The sequence below is a fragment of the Eutrigla gurnardus genome (genome assembly GCF_963514095.1).
Source record: "Eutrigla gurnardus genome assembly, chromosome: 16".
NCBI lineage: Eukaryota > Metazoa > Chordata > Actinopteri > Perciformes > Triglidae > Eutrigla > Eutrigla gurnardus.
The window spans coordinates 18,445,336-18,462,559 of NC_139927.1; the positions used below are offsets into that span (position 1 = coordinate 18,445,336).

At 44.3% G+C, this 17,224-nt stretch overlaps 1 protein-coding gene across 2 annotated transcripts; it reads left to right on the forward strand.

The window, feature by feature from the left end:
- The first annotated feature begins 1,586 nt into the window (after positions 1–1,586).
- cep85l (centrosomal protein 85L) lies at positions 1,587–14,659 on the forward strand. 2 transcript variants are annotated; one of them, XM_084029939.1, is made up of 13 exons: positions 1,587–1,857; positions 3,630–3,779; positions 4,775–5,604; positions 6,529–6,617; positions 7,468–7,579; positions 7,660–7,827; positions 8,090–8,242; positions 10,475–10,629; positions 10,707–10,824; positions 10,907–10,957; positions 11,644–11,742; positions 12,015–12,150; positions 12,246–14,659. In XM_084029939.1, exons 1-13 carry the CDS (start codon positions 1,809–1,811, stop codon positions 12,410–12,412), a joined length of 2,277 nt encoding a protein of 758 aa, XP_083886065.1. In that variant the 5' UTR covers positions 1,587–1,808; the 3' UTR covers positions 12,413–14,659. The 2 variants fall into 2 exon arrangements, with proteins under 2 accessions (XP_083886065.1, XP_083886066.1); XM_084029940.1 differs by having other exon boundaries at positions 6,532–6,617.
- The last annotated feature ends 2,565 nt before the right edge of the window (positions 14,660–17,224 follow it).

The window sequence follows — 17,224 nt, forward strand, 5'->3', positions numbered from 1 at the left end:
TGGTTACCTGTCTGTCTCTACATGTCAGCCCTGTGATAGACTGGTTACCTGTACAGGTGATCATTGAGCCCAATGTCAGCTGGGATCGGCTCCAGCCCCCCCACGGATGAATGTGAATAGTCACTAAATAATATTTTTTCTCAATATTTAATACTATGTCATTTAAAAAATGACCATTTGTGTCCTTGTACACAAATCAAATATATTCTATTTTGTGACCAACATGGGCCGTCTTATTGTCCATCCATCCATTTTCTACCGCTTATCCTGTATTCAGGGTCGCGGTGGGGGCTGGAGCCGATCCCAGCTGTCATTGGGCGAAGGCAGGGTACACCCTGGACAGGTCGCCAGTCCATCGCAGGGCCAACATGTAGAGACAAACAACCATTCACTCTCACATTCACACCTACGGGCAATTTAGAGTCATCAATGAACCTATCTCCATCCTTCATGTCTTTGGACTGTGGGAGGAAGCCGTAGAACCCGGAGAGAACCCACGCTCACACGGGGAGAACATGCAAACTCCACACAGAAGGAACCCGGGCCCGATCCAGGAATCAAACCCGCGACCCTCTTGCTGTGAGGTGACAGTGCTACCCACTACACCACCGTGCAGCCCCCGTCTTATTGTGTTAGAGCAATTTTTGTGTAGATACCATTTATTACACAGATTTGGTATAGAGAATGAATAAAATGGATAAAAAATACCTCCAAAATATCACATTGACATGCCAAGACCTCGAAGAACACCATAGAAAAAGTCAGGCTGTGATTTGGTCTCTAAAAATGTTGATATTCAGAGATTTTTGCGATAATTACATTTTTCTGTGATTGGATGGATATTACGTAATCTGCTCAGAAAACCCTGTTATTGACAGTATATATATATGAGCTATACATTCTCTGAATGTCCTCGGTCTGTAGTTTGTGGTTGTCAAGTTTCATAAGGCTGTGATTCTCACAACAGCTCATTTTATACAGTCACAACAAGTTTTGAAATCACTACCATGAAATGAACACATTACAGTTGAGCTCATTGGATCCACAAGAGTCTCAGTTTTCCAGCCAGACACACGTCATGCAATTCCTTAATTCTTCTCCCAATTCTCACATGACTAGAGCTGTAAGTGGGCTACAGCCCTGAAAGACACTCAAATCGGCCAAGGACGTGTCCAAGGAGTAGAAGAGGAGTTTACAGCAGATATCATAGGTGATCTATAGGTGATACATAACTTTTGTATGGTCATCACTAACTGGTTCTCTGGTACCTTTGCGTGTGTGTGTGTGCACACTTTGGAATTTGTAACCAGCAACTTGAAACCAACAGTAAATAAGAGCACGCTGCCCTCTGCTGGAGCCCTCAGGTGTTACACTCTTGATTTCTGTCAAATTCAATTCAATTAATGAGCGAACATTAACAAATATTTAACTGTTTACTGTATGCGTGTACGTGTAGTGTTCACGTGTCGTTTGTCTTAGTGTGTGTGTGTGTGTGTGTGTGTGTGTGTGTGTGTGTGTGTGTGTGTTCTGTGGCTGAGCTTCGGAGGAGGCGGAGGACTGCGTTTGCATCACTTCCGCTCGGAGGACGTTGACTTCCAGACGTGCGGGTTTAACTTACAGGATGGATTTCGTGTCAGAAACAATGTTTTCGAGACCGAAGACATTCCACATGGGATCTTTTTATCTCCTGTAGCACATGTAATGAAAGATAGAGTAGCCATATTTTCAGAATCTGGCCTTTTCCCCCTTTCGTCCTCCGATGAGACTGCCGTGTTCCTGGCGTTATATAAAGCCCACACACATACGGGATGTGGTACAGAAGTGATTTAGAAGATGGATGCGAATCTAACAAAACAGGTGAGACGCTCATAAGTTTACGGTCTGGGATGACGAGGTGATGACGAGATGATGCTAAACATGCGAGCTAAGCTAGGCCAAGAGCAGCTCCAGTAGCCTAGCAGCTAGCGACGAGGCTACTGTGATGCTACTCTCCGAGGCTACGTAGAGACGGCCCGTCAAGTATAGCCTGTCAATACAATCAATACGCTTTCTATCAGTACGTGTCCTATCGATACACGTCCTATCAATACAGTACAGCAGCTAGCGACGAGGGTGTTATACTGCCGTGATGCTGCTCTACGAGGCTACATAAACATGTCCACACCAGAGGGAGAAGCTGGTTTTACTGCCTCCGAGGGTCCAGCTGCAAGGACACACTAGATACACAGTTAAACCCGCTTTCCACAGGGCAGCACATGTATGCAAAATGAGAAATAATCACACACACACACACACACACACACACACACACACACACACACACACACACACACACACACACTACAATTCACTCTGCACTTTCATCAACACATGAATCCTCTGTTTAACAGCTACCTACAGACAACTAGCACTTCCTAGGATGATGAAAAACGTTGGTCATCCCTTTTCTACATTACACATTATACCTGTTAAACATCAGCATGCTAGCATGGTCCTTTTGAGTGTTAATCTGCTGATGTTAGCTTTTAGTTCAAAGACTTCAAAACGAAATAGAGCCTCAAAGAGCTGCCAGCAGAGCTGCACTCTTATTCCACCTGATCTGGATGTAGATGCGGATACAAGAACTCCTGGCATGACTTGGTGCAGTTGTGTGAACTCAGGGCTTAGAAGCACAAACCCGTCCTCACTGTTTTCATGCATGGAGATTCGTACAGGATAACACTTCCTGACATTCTAACCCAAACCCAGATATGAAAGATGTGTAACACCCGTTTCCTGTTTTCTGCTTAAGTTAGAAATAGCTTTACATTCTAGGTATTTGACATCATGCATGTCATCCATCCTACCATCTTTCAAGATGTTGCACTTCTGATGGATTTGAAACTCCTCTGTCTGTATGTGGGTCTCCATTTGTGTATGGAGAGGAGCCGCCCATACTTGCACCCAAAATGCTGTAAAACATTCATTTATAGTTTCCAACACAGCATCCATATTTCTTTTTGCTGTGAAAGAGGCAGGAAAAGGGTGTGGAGGAAAACAAACATGTTTAAAAAAACTATACTACGAATTCATGGGACTAGTATTATCAGATGACCTCTGTTATTGCTGAAATATGGTTGGTAATTTGCTTTGGAATTTTTAATTTACAAATTACAGACTGATTCACATGAGACAAACCTGGCGACCAACTACAAGTAACGTCTTACTTCTGCCAACAAGGGTTTCTCCACCAAGTACTAAGTCATGGTTCGGTTGGGGATCAAATACTTATTTTGTTTGTTCAAATTGAAATTAATTTCTAACATTTTATCATGTCTTTTTTTCCCTGAAATATTTTGTTGACATTCCGTCTCTATTTGTTAACATAAAAGGACCATAAAAATGATACAGTCAAACAAAATCAGCTGGGGATGAAATCATTATTTCCCCCATTGTACGTACAAGCACTGATTTCAATCTAAACACCCATTCAACTCCAGTTTCTGAACATTAAAAATAGACATGGAGCAACTTGAACTGGTGACTGTAATATAAATTGTGTCTTTGCTCTCTGTGGGCATGATTCAATCAAACATTGGTGAGCGGCCAATGATAATAACTTCTTTAACCTTTTGAAAATGGTTGTTTAGGCTCCAGTGGTGGTGGTTCTCCAGGATGGGTCCCGGGCCATGAATCAGCCTGGCACAGCAACCACCCTGGCCCTGGGAACCGCCGACATAGCACAGTGTCTGACAGCGGTGACACTGGCATCGGCACTTACTGCTCTGACAGCGTGGAAGGTAGGAAGCACCATCTATTTATATTAAAGTTTGTCTCTTCTGTGTTATCCAGGTGTATGATGAAGTCTGTGGAGTAGGATGTGAATATGTTAAAATAAAAAAAATTAAAAATGTCATCTGTGGCCATGGCAGGAATGTAAAAACCCTGTTTATCAATATGATCCACCTACCTGAAACACAAACCTCTATAGATACACACACTCCAGTAAACTACAAGATTCTCCCCCTACTGCCGTTGACACAAGTACCCTCATTAATGAGATATAGTTTAGTTTTGGTTTCGGGATGATTGATAGAATCAAAAATGGCTGCAACTCCTCCTCATCAGCTGCCTCGTGAAATATGAATATTAATATGACTGGGAGGACTCGCTTAGTTTAAATGACAGTCTTCGTCACGCAGCCAGGGTTCAGTAAAACAGAATAAATCAATATGATTATCTGATATTTAATCATTGACTAATACTGCTTTAGATGAGAGAGATCTAATGCTTAAGAGTCCACATTTAATTCTCTTATTTTGTTGTACTACATCACAGGAGTTCATTTTTATTAGGTTTTCATGTGAATCCCTCTTCTGTTTGACGGAATTCCTGGTCTCAACTCTATATTTATATATATTTATTCACAGTATATATTTATTTTATTAATTATCTCACCGTCAAAACGACTTGGCAGCTCTGCTAATGAATGAACTACCATATAATGAGGGTCATTTGCTTCATTAAAAGATATTTCGAATCAAACATCTCTAAGTATGAGTACAAAGTTTTAGTCCTGTAAGTGCATTTCTACTATTTTACTCAAATGTAGCTTAACTATGTTATGTGATCTGCAATTACGGCCATTGACTACACACGGTGCAGCCATAGGCCATAGATTTCGATTGTTACTGAAACACAGTAATGTTCACTTCTATGCTTGTGTTGTTGATGGTGATGATGATGATGGTGATGATGTCTGACATGATTCTTTAAAATCCTGTATGTCTTTCAGACGACTCCAGTTCCAGTACCACGCCTTTGTCTTTTCAGCCGCTGTCCCAGCATCCCCTGGGCCAGGATGATGGTGCCGTCCCGATTGTCCACGTCTTGCTGTCCCAATCCTCCTCTCCCTCTGCCGGTTTTAAAATGTCAGCCTCATCCGGCTGCACAGGTCGCTGGAGTAGGTCTTGCCAGCTGAATGCACCGAGCTGTCCGGACATGAAGGACCATCGGCCCATCCGGAAGTGGTCCTCTCTTACCAAGCTATCGTCTGGGGCTGATAAGAGCTCCACGCGGTCATCAGGCAGTCGGTGCAACCCAGATCCACAAGGCTCTCTGGACAGAGGTCTGCTGTATGGGTATAGAAAGGAACCTCTTAGTTCAAACATGGACCTTTACCTACCGTTATCCTCCTCCTCCTCCTCGCTCTGCCATAGCTTGCTGCAACGCTCCCCAGGTGCGGGCCCCTGCTACCGATACAACCACAGCAGCAGATCCAATAGTTTGGAAAGGGAACTGTCACTTTCCTCTCCTCTGTCCTCATCGGTAACACACAACAGTTTGGACATGAGCTATAGTGCTTTACCAGAAGCTAAGCTGGCTTGGGAAGGGGCACAGGTTCATGGCCTCAGCTTACCCAAACAAGCAGACTCACAACTGAGTCATCAGACTGACAGAGGCTCCCCAATTCAGCCTGCTGTCCGCACCCAAATGTGGCTGACTGAGCAGATGGAGTACAGGCCCAAAGTAGAGGATGGAGGTCGACTTGCTGCTGGACCAGAGGGCTGGGGTGGAGATGGGCCATGCCGACCGGGACATCAGCAGGATCCAGGGATTAGCCAGGTGAGACGAGTATTCAAGGCTGTAATGCAGTCATGCGCTTGTTTCGGCTTCGTGCTTTGTTGGACTCGTATTGTCTTGGTCTCAGGCTCGGCTGTTGAGAACTGGTCATGCTGTTCCTGGCCTCTGATTTGGGATCTGTTCTGCAGAACGCTGATTCTGCCAACACAACAATACTTCTCCTAGATACATTCAACAGAGGCCCAGCTAAATGCTTAGAACTACTACTAAAAATATCCCTGGACCTAATTTGGGCAGCGACTGCAAAAAAAAAAAAAAAAAAAAAAGGCGTGGGGATTAAGTAGTTATGGAAGTTTCAACAGGGAGATGGAGGTAAAAGATGGATGGATGATCCTCTTCCTCAAATATCCATAATGATACGAGGATGACTAATTCGGCTTTCAATGTGTCTCGGCCAGAACCATTCTCTAACCCAAGTGTACATCATCTGGAAGAGAAGCCTAGCAGTGAGTTATGCGAGGCTGACCTTTGATCCCTGCCTGACACACCTGATGCTGAGGAGAACTCGCGGCACCCACTTATTATTATTATACTGTTATTATTTTTTATGTATGTCCTCACATTACGTCGTAGCAGTAGGATTACATTGATTCCGAAAAGAGTTTCCCCCCATATCCTCATAATAAAATCAACTATAAATCCACATTTTAAGCTTTTAAAAGATGTTCTTGGTGTCTTGGTTGTGGTTTACCCACAATGGATTTCTATTATTCACCTCATTTAGTGGGTTTATAAATAAATAGCCCATAAGTTTTATAGACCAAAACTACAGTTTTTGCATTTCATGCGACCAATTATTATCATTAACATGACTACTACTGTTAAGAAAATTGCTTTATCCTTGCCCAATGTAAATGATAAGCATGTATTCCATTGTTTGACTGTGTGTTTGTGTATTTGTGTTAGCAGATGCTGATGGGGACCTCCCTGCCTATCAATACTCTGGTGAAGGTTAAAGAGGGGCTGCTGAGACAGAGAGAACTGGAGATAGACAAGTAATGTCCACTACCTTTAATTCCCAAGGAGACTGTGTTCTTGTCTTATTAGTTACAGGAAACTTTATTTACAATCGTGTGCCTTCCATATATGTATGAAGCCATTACAGAAAACAGAAAACAACAGCTAAAAAGTCACGAGGTGGATTCCCGCTTTTCCACATTAACCACGGCCACTTCAAATTGTCCAATCACACAATAGTTCTCGGACACGACTATAAAAATGTTCTGCCCGGAGGATAGATGGAGAACAAGCTGTGAGACCTCCCGAACCAGGCCAGCCCTGGGAGAGAGAACACGTCTCTGTTCTTATAGGATCAGGCTTTAGCTGCAGACAGAGAGACGGAGGAGAGAACTTCTGAGCATGGATTTCCTCCCATAGGAGATTCTGCTGGAAGGTTTGGTGGAAGACAGTCAAGAGAAGAGGACAGAGTAAGATTGTTGATGACAGAGTCGGGAGGCATGAATGAAAGAAGATAGGAAAGGTAATATTTGGATCAGTTAACTTCTCTGTGTGGAGGTTAAGTTCAGGTCCATCTCCAGGGACGTTTGACAGGAGGATGTATTCCTCCAGAGTACCTGGTGGATGGTAGAGCACGACAGTGGTTAATCGATAAGTAATAGAAAAGAGGTGAAGTGTGGAAGCTGGGAGAGAAAAGGTCTCTAGCAGGGTGAAATTAGCAGGTGGCCCCCTGCTGGTGGGTCTGTGTCGTTGCAGGAGTAGGCTGAGGAGAGGGCTGGAGGCGTTCTTTGCTGCGATCCAAGTTTTTATATAATGCTCTTAGATATTTTGCATTTACATGTTATTTGGTGAATACTATGTTTGTAAGCAGGAAGTCGTGTCTTTCAGACAAAAGCAGCAGATCTTGCAGCTCCATGCCCGGATCAGAGAGAACGAGCTCCGAGCCCAGCAGGTCCTGCAGAGCCAGAGAGGATGGTTTGACGATGTTCAAAATACCAAGGTAGCACTAAGCCACATCTCTGTCATCAATGACTGCTCAAATCAAAACACGTCCCAGCACGAGTTCTGTCTGTCCAACAGGAGTCGGCATTGAGAGCGCCATGCAAGCAGCCCTCTGATAGGCTGTGCTGTGATGAAGAACTCGGGAGGAAGCTAGCGGTGTCTGAACTGGAGGTTCTCCATTTGAACGAGTTCTTCAAGCACGTCACACAGAAACATACAGACGACACCCGCAAGCTGGAGGAGAAGGTCCAGATCATTAGTACTGTCTGTCTGTAACCTGTCTGTCTCTACATGTCTCCCTGTGATAGACTGGTTACCTGTCTGTCTCTACATGTCAGCCCTGTGATAGACTGGTTACCTGTCTGTCTCTACATGTCTCCCTGTGATAGACTGGTTACCTGTCTGTCTCTACATGTCAGCCCTGTGATAGACTGGTTACCTGTCTGTCTCTACATGTCTCCCTGTGATAGACGATGTATACGTTATATGAGGTGTTTTCTGTTCACAGATAAAGACGAGGGATCGCTACATCAGCAGTCTGAAGAAAAAGTGTCAGCGAGAGAACGAACAGAACCTAGAAAAACAGCAGCGCATAGAGACTCTGGAGAAATACCTCTCTGACCTGCCAACACTGGACGAAGTGCAGGCCCAGGCCCAGCAGGTATACACACATCTATATACACACACACACACCTCTATACACACACCTCTATACACACACACACACACACACCCCTCTATACACACACACACACCTCTTTATACACACCTACATAGTCTCCAACCATGCTACATGAGGACTGGATCATACACAAGGCCTTGACATTCTTCTAGGAGATCCTGAAGAGCAATTCTTTCAAAAGTCAGTTTGATTAGACAAAGGGAAAATAAAATCGATCCTTCTTGGACTAAACAGATGTTCAGATGTTTAGTATCGGGGTTGTTTGAGGTGACTCTTACAGTCAGTGTGTTACCGACAGTAGATTGACAAACATAAGCAAAGCAATGCTGTGGACATATTTTACACACTGAAAACAATCAATATCACACTCTCCCCTCTCTCCCTGTCTCTCCCCTCTCTCCCTGTCTCTCCCCTCTCTCCCTGTCTCTCCCCTCTCTCCCTGTCTCTCCTCTCTCTCCCTGTCTCTCCTCTCTCTCCCTGTCTCTCCCCTCTCTCCCTGTCTCTCCCCTCTCTCCCTGTCTCTCCTCTCTCTCCCTGTCTCTCCCCTCTCTCCCTGTCTCTCCCCTCTCTCCCTGTCTCTCCTCTCTCTCCCTGTCTCTCCCCTCTCTCCCTGTCTCTCCTCTCTCTCCCTGTCTCTCCTCTCTCTCCCTGTCCCTCCCCTCTCTCCCTGTCTCTCCTCTCTCTCCCTGTCCCTCCCCTCTCTCCCTGTCTCTCCTCTCTCTCCCTGTCTCTCGTCTCTCTCCCTGTCTCTCCTCTCTCTCCCTGTCTCTCCAATCTCTCCCTGTCTCTCCTCTCTCTCCCTGTCTCTCCTCTCTCTCCCTGTCTCTCGTCTCTCTCCCTGTCTCTCCTCTCTCTCCCTGTCTCTCCCCTCTCTCCCTGTCTCTCCTCTCTCTCCCTGTCTCTCCTCTCTCTCCCTGTCTCTCCTCTCTCTCCCTGTCTCTCCCCTCTCTCCCTGTCTCTCCTCTCTCTCCCTGTCTCTCCCCTCTCTCCCTGTCTCTCCCCTCTCTCCCTGTCTCTCCTCTCTCTCCCTGTCTCTCCCCTCTCTCCCTGTCTCTCCTCTCTCTCACTGTCTCTCCTCTCTCTCACTGTCTCTCCTCTCTCTCCCTGTCTCTCCCCTCTCTCCCTGTCTCTCCTCTCTCTCCCTGTCTCTCCTCTCTCTCCCTGTCTCTCGTCTCTCTCCCTGTCTCTCCTCTCTCTCCCTGTCTCTCCAATCTCTCCCTGTCTCTCCTCTCTCTCCCTGTCTCTCCCCTCTCTCCCTGTCTCTCCTCTCTCTCCCTGTCTCTCGTCTCTTTCCCTGTCTCTCCCTGTCTCTCCCCTCTCTCCCTGTCGCTCCTCTCTCCCTCTCTCTCGTCTCTTTCCCTGTCTCTCCCCTCTCTCCCTGTCTCTCCTCTCTCTCCCTGTCTCTCCCTCTCTCTCCCTCTCTCTCCCTGTCTCTCCCTGTCTCTCCTCTCTCTCCCTGTCTCTCCTCTCTCTCCCTGTCTCTCCCTGTCTCTCCTCTCTCTCCCTGTCTCTCCCTGTCTCTCCCTGTCTCTCCTCTCTCTCCCTGTCTCTCCTCTCTCTCCCTCTCTCCCTGTCTCTCCCTGTCTCTTTCCCTGTCTCTCCCTGTCTCTCCTCTCTCTCCCTGTCTCTCCCTGTCTCTCCTCTCTCTCCCTCTCTCTCCCTGTCTCTCCTCTCTCTCCCTCTCTCTCCCTGTCTCTCCCTGTCTCTCCTCTCTCTCCCTGTCTCTCCCTGTCTCTCCTCTCTCTCCCTGTCTCTCGTCTCTCTCCCTGTCTCTCCTCTCTCTCCCTGTCTCTCCAATCTCTCCCTGTCTCTCCTCTCTCTCCCTGTCTCTCCCTGTCTCTTTCCCTGTCTCTCCTCTCTCTCCCTGTCTCTCCTCTCTCTCCCTGTCTCTCCCTGTCTCTCGTCTCTTTCCCTGTCTCTCCCTGTCGCTCCTCTCTCTCCCTGTCTCTCCCCTCTCTCCCTGTCTCTCCTCAGGGGCGTGTCGCCCAAAGATTCTCCAGCACCCCCCCCAACCTGTCATCACTGTCATGCAGTCGTATTTATGTAATATTGTAGCGGCGGGTTCCAGAAAGCATGCACATGTATTTTTGATTAAGTAATTTGTGTAAAATATAATCTGTATCTAGCTATAGCATCTATCTCTATGATCTTGAGTATGAATCCATTATGGTCGGTGACAACACATGTGTGTGTGCGTTTGCATGTACTCAGCAGGAGGAGGTGCAGCGGAAAGCCAAGGATCTGGAGAAAACAGCGTCTTGGTTACAGAAGAGCCTCAACGATGGATTTGCTCTGATGAAGGAGAAGGATGTCAGGATCGAGATGCAGGCCATGAGGGAGAAGGAGTTGATTGCATCAGTACAAAGGTGCGTCATCAACCAGTGGGGAAATGATATATATCTGTCTGTTTCTCTGTGTGACCACGTGTCTTGTCTTGGTGAAGCCTGCAGCAGAAGGTGCAGTACTGTTTGGACGATGGGGTGAGGTTGCCCATGCAGGACCTGAAGCTGCTTGAGGTGGAAAACTCTCAACTTCTGCAGCAGCGAGCCCACAGCAGCAGGGTAATGTCCTAAAAACACAAACGCATGCACGCACACACGAATGAAGCCCAGACGAATGAATGCTGTCTCTGCTCCCCTCCAGCTGATTGAGCATCAGAAAGAACGGATTGAGAGGCTGACCTCGCAGCTGACGGTAGGCTAACAAAGTTCTCAAGTAGTAGTAGTACTAGTAGTAGTAGTAGTTCTCTGTAGTCGTATGAAGTGAAAAACGATTTGAGTCGTTACACAATGAGTGAAGGAAACGTTGGCTACACAGCTGCTCTCTAGGGTTTTCTATTATTTTAACAATAGATGGTATTTCTCATGTAAAGGTAAATAAGTGAAGGGATGTGACATTTCACAGAGTGATCGCCATCAACATCACTTCATACATATACAATACATTTAAATAAACTCTTTACAAATGTGCAGACTTGTATTTAACACAAATACATGAGGATGGTATTCATTTTCTCATTTCACTCTTGGTAAGTAATCAAGAGTTCTACTTCAGCTCATTATGATTATTTGTAAGAAGGCAGGCCTACACTGTTCAGTTGTTAAAGAGAAAATGTTAAGCTTATGTTTGAAGTGTAAATGTTAATATCTCTTGAAATATAATATATAATAATATCATAATAACACATCTTATTTTAGGGCACCTTTCAAGGTCACCTCACAATGCATGAATATAATAATATCTTAATGTCTCTGCAGTTATTATGTTTTGTGTGTATTTGATAAAAAAAGAGGAAAAAGAAACATAAAAACGCTGTATATTCTTGTAAAGAATAAACCAGGCTTGCCACATTGAGCGTGTCCCATGCTGTACTTCATTAGGCCACCGGTACCAGACTGCAAAAGAAGAAAGGCCTCTCTCATCGACAACAACCTCCTCCGCTTGAAGGGGAGGAGAGCCCGAGCAGAGCCTTCACTCAGGTATCAGGGTTTCTGTCTGTCTGCAGAACATGATGTAGACTAGATGGAAGTGTTATTGAGTGTAGCGACTACAGTCACATGTCCAGAACAATCAAAACTGATCTGAACTAAACCTGCACATAAACACAAATGATGCTGCACATAAACCTGCAGTCAAACGGGTGAGAAACGTAGAAACACTCGTTTGCTGTGAACGCAGCATAAGGGTCAGGTGTCCTGCTGCATGACAGAAACGGTGACTGTGAACTCACTTGGTGCGTCCCCCGGCCCAGGTGGAGATGCCTGAAGTCAGCCGGCTGCTGAAGGAAATGTCCCTGTGTCTCCTGGACCTCCAGGCTCTCTGCAGCATCCTGGCTCAGAGAGCGCAGGGCAAAGAGCCCAACCTGTCCCTGCTGCTGGGCATGAAATGTATGTGGACACACACACACAAACACACACCACCCTAACTGAGTAACACTGTGTGTTATCCGCTACCTCGTAATAACATTTTGTTGTCTGTCCAGCATTCAGTGTTTCGGCAGAGGAGAGTGACTGCAGAGTGGTGCTGGAAGAAGAAGTAAGGTTCAAGATGCTGGAGGTCGGCCAGCTCAGGAGAGACATTAATGAGCTGGGAAAAAGCATCTCAGACCGCTACGCTCAGTATATGGGGGACAGCTGTGTCTCCCAGTGACTCCCAGTAGCCTCCAGCTATGATGAAGCTGCTCTAAACTCTTTTTCTTCCACATACCTCATAAAGAAGTTTTCCCATGAGAACCAGAAGGAGAAGGTCCATAACATTATATCGAATGGTTGGGATGTTCATACCATCATGACCACTTTTCTGCATCATAGCAGTTTGCAACAACGTTCACAACATACCAAACTTTCCTGGATAACTGAAAGAAGATACGAGGGTTATCAATTTATTAATTACTGACTGAACAAAGATTATTATTGGAGCTGACCTCTGGGTTCCCACACTTCATCAAATTCAAGGACTTTCCAGGCCCAATTCCTTCAAATTCAAACGACCAAACAAGGCATAGTTTGAGAAAGTAGCTTAATAGGTGTTACAACAGTGAGGATATACTATTTTGGCTTTACAAACTCACAGATAACAGATGCTGCTGGGTTACCATGACGATAACACAGCATAGCAAAACGTTTACATTTAAAGTCCCAGTCGGCAACATTTTTTTGATCATATTCACCGAAGCCGACACTACGCTCCGATAGAACAACATAAATCATCCGGTTTTAGAAAAAAGCGCACCTCTACGTAGAGCTTGTTGTTTGTTTTGCAAAAAGTTGACAGAGCCTGGATCATCCTGTCCAATCAGCACGCAGGGCTGTGTTCGTGCACACACAGAGCCCCTCCCCCCCCGGGTCGTACCACTATCACAGGGGGGAGGCGGAGGGAAGTAGCAACAAGCTTCTAATTCCTCGTTAAAAACCGAAACAAGGAGGTCCAAAACAACCAAGGAAAAGAAAACACCGGTGGAAAAGAAGGAAAAAAGAAAGATGGCGACGGTGCCCGTGATAAAACCAGAGTCAACATCGGACCCGCGTTTCAAAGGTGGCGTGATCTAAGGGGTTTCAAAGGGCACGAAGTCGAGGGGGAGGAGCTTGGTGGTCGTGGGGGAGGAGCTCGGTGGCCGTGGGGGAGGAGGGTGAGAGTTGTAAACATTCAAAATCTGAGTGCCCTCGATCCGCCAAGCTTGCCGACTGGGACTTTAACCATCCTAAACATCTAGAAGCAGTGAGCTGCTGCCAATCAGCCGTGGAGATGGGAGGAGCTTTAACCTGGTGGTTCAACGATGACTCTCCCCTGAACCACAGCTGCCCCTCAAACTTAAAACATCATTCTGTTCTTGCACAAAGTATTGAAAATTATTTATTTTCTAAAAAGCTACAAGTGTTTGATATTTTTCCTCAATCTTTCAAGGATTTCAAGGAACCATGTGCACTCCTCAACATTATTAAACTGTCAGTGGATCAACACATCTGTACTGTGAAAGTAGATGAACTTAGATCATTTATTTCAGTATTAGCCATAAGAACTTTATCAGGTGATACGTCCACCTCGTATTTCCAGCGTGTTGCGCTGCCCCCAAGTGGACCAAAAATGTGTTAAATTTTAATGGTTTAAAATACTAATTGCTTGTGTGTAAGCCTTTAAATAAGGCATATTCAGAGTGACTAATATACAATACATATGAATGTTCAAACATGTGGAAATGGTCAACATTTCATGCACCTCTTTTAAATGTTCCCTAACCGTTAGAAACTCTTCTCTGTATATTTAAATGGCTTCATAAACAATACGAAGGGAACCACCTGATTAAAGTCAATCATAGGACTCTTTGGTCAATGATCAGATAAGATATATTTAGGAATGACTCATCAGGTGATATTCAGGTGTGTATCACACAAAAAGAAAAGTAAACCATGAAGGAGCTAATTTGACATCATGTTATGTGTAATTTGTCACTTATTAAATGTTAATTGTGTCAAGTTTGGGCGAATCTTGGAGCCAAAGAAGCTGAAATAGGAAGTGAAGCAGCACATGCACTTTTTGGTTGATTGTGTGACGTCTTCTGTGCAACCAGGCGGGTCAGAGAAGTAATGAACTCCATCACCAAGCTTGACCTATCAAACTGATTTCATAATGTAATATGTGTGTACTCAAAGTAACCATGACAACTCAACCAAAGGTTTGTTTTGTTTGTAGTCGGTCTGTTCAGTCCATCTATGGAAGTTTGAAAAGCCACTGGATGAAGATGTTTTGTTTGATATTCTTTTAGTTTTACTGCCAGAATCTAGGAATGGAAGGTATTGTTCATAAACAGTTATGTTCCTATAAAATACATTTTGTGGATTTTTGCAGAATGGAGGTTTGATCTTATTTGTTCAAATGGAAAATAAAATTATTTTTCTAAGAATTTGTATGATTTCTTACAAACTGGTGTCGGAATACTTGCAGTAAATAGTCTAGCTACTCAACCCACCAGTTGGTAGCCATGTAAATATTTCATAAATAAAATAATACAAATATCCTAAAACAGTGAGATGGTTATAAACACAATACATATTGGTAATATTGATTTATGACGGAAGAGTGCCATGCTATAAGAGGGTAACTGGGCTCATTAGATTCCTCTGGTTCAGGTCTTCACAGTGGTTCTGGTGCAGTTTGTCGGCATCTAGCGGCCAACGAGGTACTACAACTGTGGTGTCGCGGAGCAGAAGCGACACGGCTTTGACGAGAACATAGATGTGTCTGCAAAAGTGTAGTTTGAATGCAATCGCTCCCCATTGACAGCGGTCGCTGTGTATTTTGATCTGAGTTGCGTTCAGGTGCAGAAGAAACCTTGGAATTTCTACTATCCAGCGAAACCATGCTAGAATGATGGCCGAGGAGAAAAAACACGAATAAAAACCGACCAAGGGGAGTTCTTTACTGCGTAAACCTACTGGCACATGGTTATTTTCTGATTGTGAATGTAGCTTATTAACAATTTGTTCAAATATTATGTTTACCTTTAATTAATTTTACTATCCATTTTTTTATTATCTGCGTTTTAGTTGTATTTCTATTTCTGTGTGTATATCCAGAGTGACGTAAAGCCAGAGTCAAATTCCTTCTATGTTCACACTTGAAGACGGATTCTGGTTCTGAGAGGTTGTACTTCTGTTTGGTTCAGCCTTGTCGGTGTTGGTGAGTGTTGCCAAGGTGAGGTTGTTTATTTGGTGAGTTCGTCCTCACCTCTCATAGTTCCTTTTATCTTGTTTTTGTACATTTGAAACATCAGAGGGTTTGTAACTGCTTGTTTTAGTTTTCAGGTGACCTCGAATCAGTTAGACTATAAATTGCATCAGGGTGCTTGGAACCAGTCATACCCCCTTGCAAATCTGGATTATAATTTAGAATTGTAACGTAATTGACTTAAAACTCACTGAAGACATAAAAAAAAAGCAAAATATTACTACAAATGTATTACAAATAATTAAAACTAAAAATTAAAATATTTAAAGGTTGAGTAGGTGATTGGGAAAAACCAGACTTTGAACACATCGCCGAACCGATAAAGTCCCGCCCCCTTCAATCAGATCTCTGTTCAAAGCCACTCCCCAAGAAAGCCAAACAAGTGTTCCAGACAGGCCGCCCGTCTAATTATTTTTTTATGTCAGAGCATTTGATGTATTCTTTGCTATCGGTATGTTATCAGGATTTTAAGTAATATAACCAACTCAATCTTTAAAGGCTAAATAAATTGAATACATTACTATAAAGCTGCACATCATGTGTGACAAGTTTAGAGACATAAACAAAGCACCAAGGAAACAAAAAGTGAATGCTGTAAGGTCACAAGGTCACTCACTAGCAGCGGTGACAACAGATACAACAGCTGTGCACAATAAGGTCAAATGTTGTTGAGGCCTCGTCAACTCAGTCCTCTTTAATTTGTTGTATTATTTACTGCATTTAGAGTGAGTCGTGACACAATGTGCTACAACAGAATGTAATGTTACATAATAGAAAACAGTAACAATATAGTATACAGCAACACACATTTCAGAAAGAATGATTGCATTCATTAACATTACATCATATCATACAAGTGTTATTATTAAAAAAACATGGTGTCCCCACCTTAGAAGAAGAACACGGAACCAGGACGGGCTTCTGAGGTCCTCAAGGACTCAGGAGGGTTCTTACAATGTCTGAACGGAAGATATCTGGAGGAAAGTACGGACGTACAGCATGGTGTCACTGTTTGATTCTGCTCAGTGCTTCATGTCTGGAACAATGAACACAGCACACACTGGGAGGTGGACATGGAGGTGGACATGGAGGTGGGACACGGAGGTAGACATAGAGGACATGGTGGAGGACATGGAGGTGGACCATGGTGGAGGACCATGGAGGTGGACATGGAGGGGGACATGGAGGTGGACATGGAGGGGGACATGGAGGTGGACCTTGGTGGAGGACCATGGAGGGGGACCATGGAGGTGGGACACGGAGGTGGACATGGAGGTGGACCATGGAGGTTGACCATGGATACATACTTCTACTGACTATCCACCCATCTTAGGTTTAAAATGCCTTTCAACAAAGATTGTTCCATTTGATATATAATTCACAGTCTTTTTGAATCTGATTGAATGTCTCATGTGAAAGAGGGCCGGCCTTGTAACAATGATCCGATTATTAATACATCTATTCTCTGTTTGCAAAACAATAATTAATTTCAATATAATATAGTCAACAATATAGCCATAGTGTTGTCAAGTGTTTCTCCAACAATGAGTGAGCTCTCCTTGATGTCTCTGTGCCTCAATAGTGACATCACATACAGCCATCCTGTCAATTCATTAGTATCTTAATAAAATATACAAAAAACTGTTCAGTATCGCTCCGTTACACCTCTCTAATCATTACCACTGAGACCCCCAAACCCAAGAACACCAAGAGGATGTTTGTCTTTCTCGTCATCGA

Bases quoted from the DNA above. Each gene is read 5' to 3' on its own strand.
- cep85l (XM_084029939.1), top strand. From the start codon at position 1,809: ATGTGGTACAGAAGTGATTTAGAAGATGGATGCGAATCTAACAAAACA. The intron at 10,825-10,906 runs GTAATGTCCTAA...GCTCCCCTCCAG, and splicing joins AGCGAGCCCACAGCAGCAGG to CTGATTGAGCATCAGAAAGA. The intron at 12,151-12,245 runs GTATGTGGACAC...TTGTCTGTCCAG, and splicing joins CCTGCTGCTGGGCATGAAAT to CATTCAGTGTTTCGGCAGAG.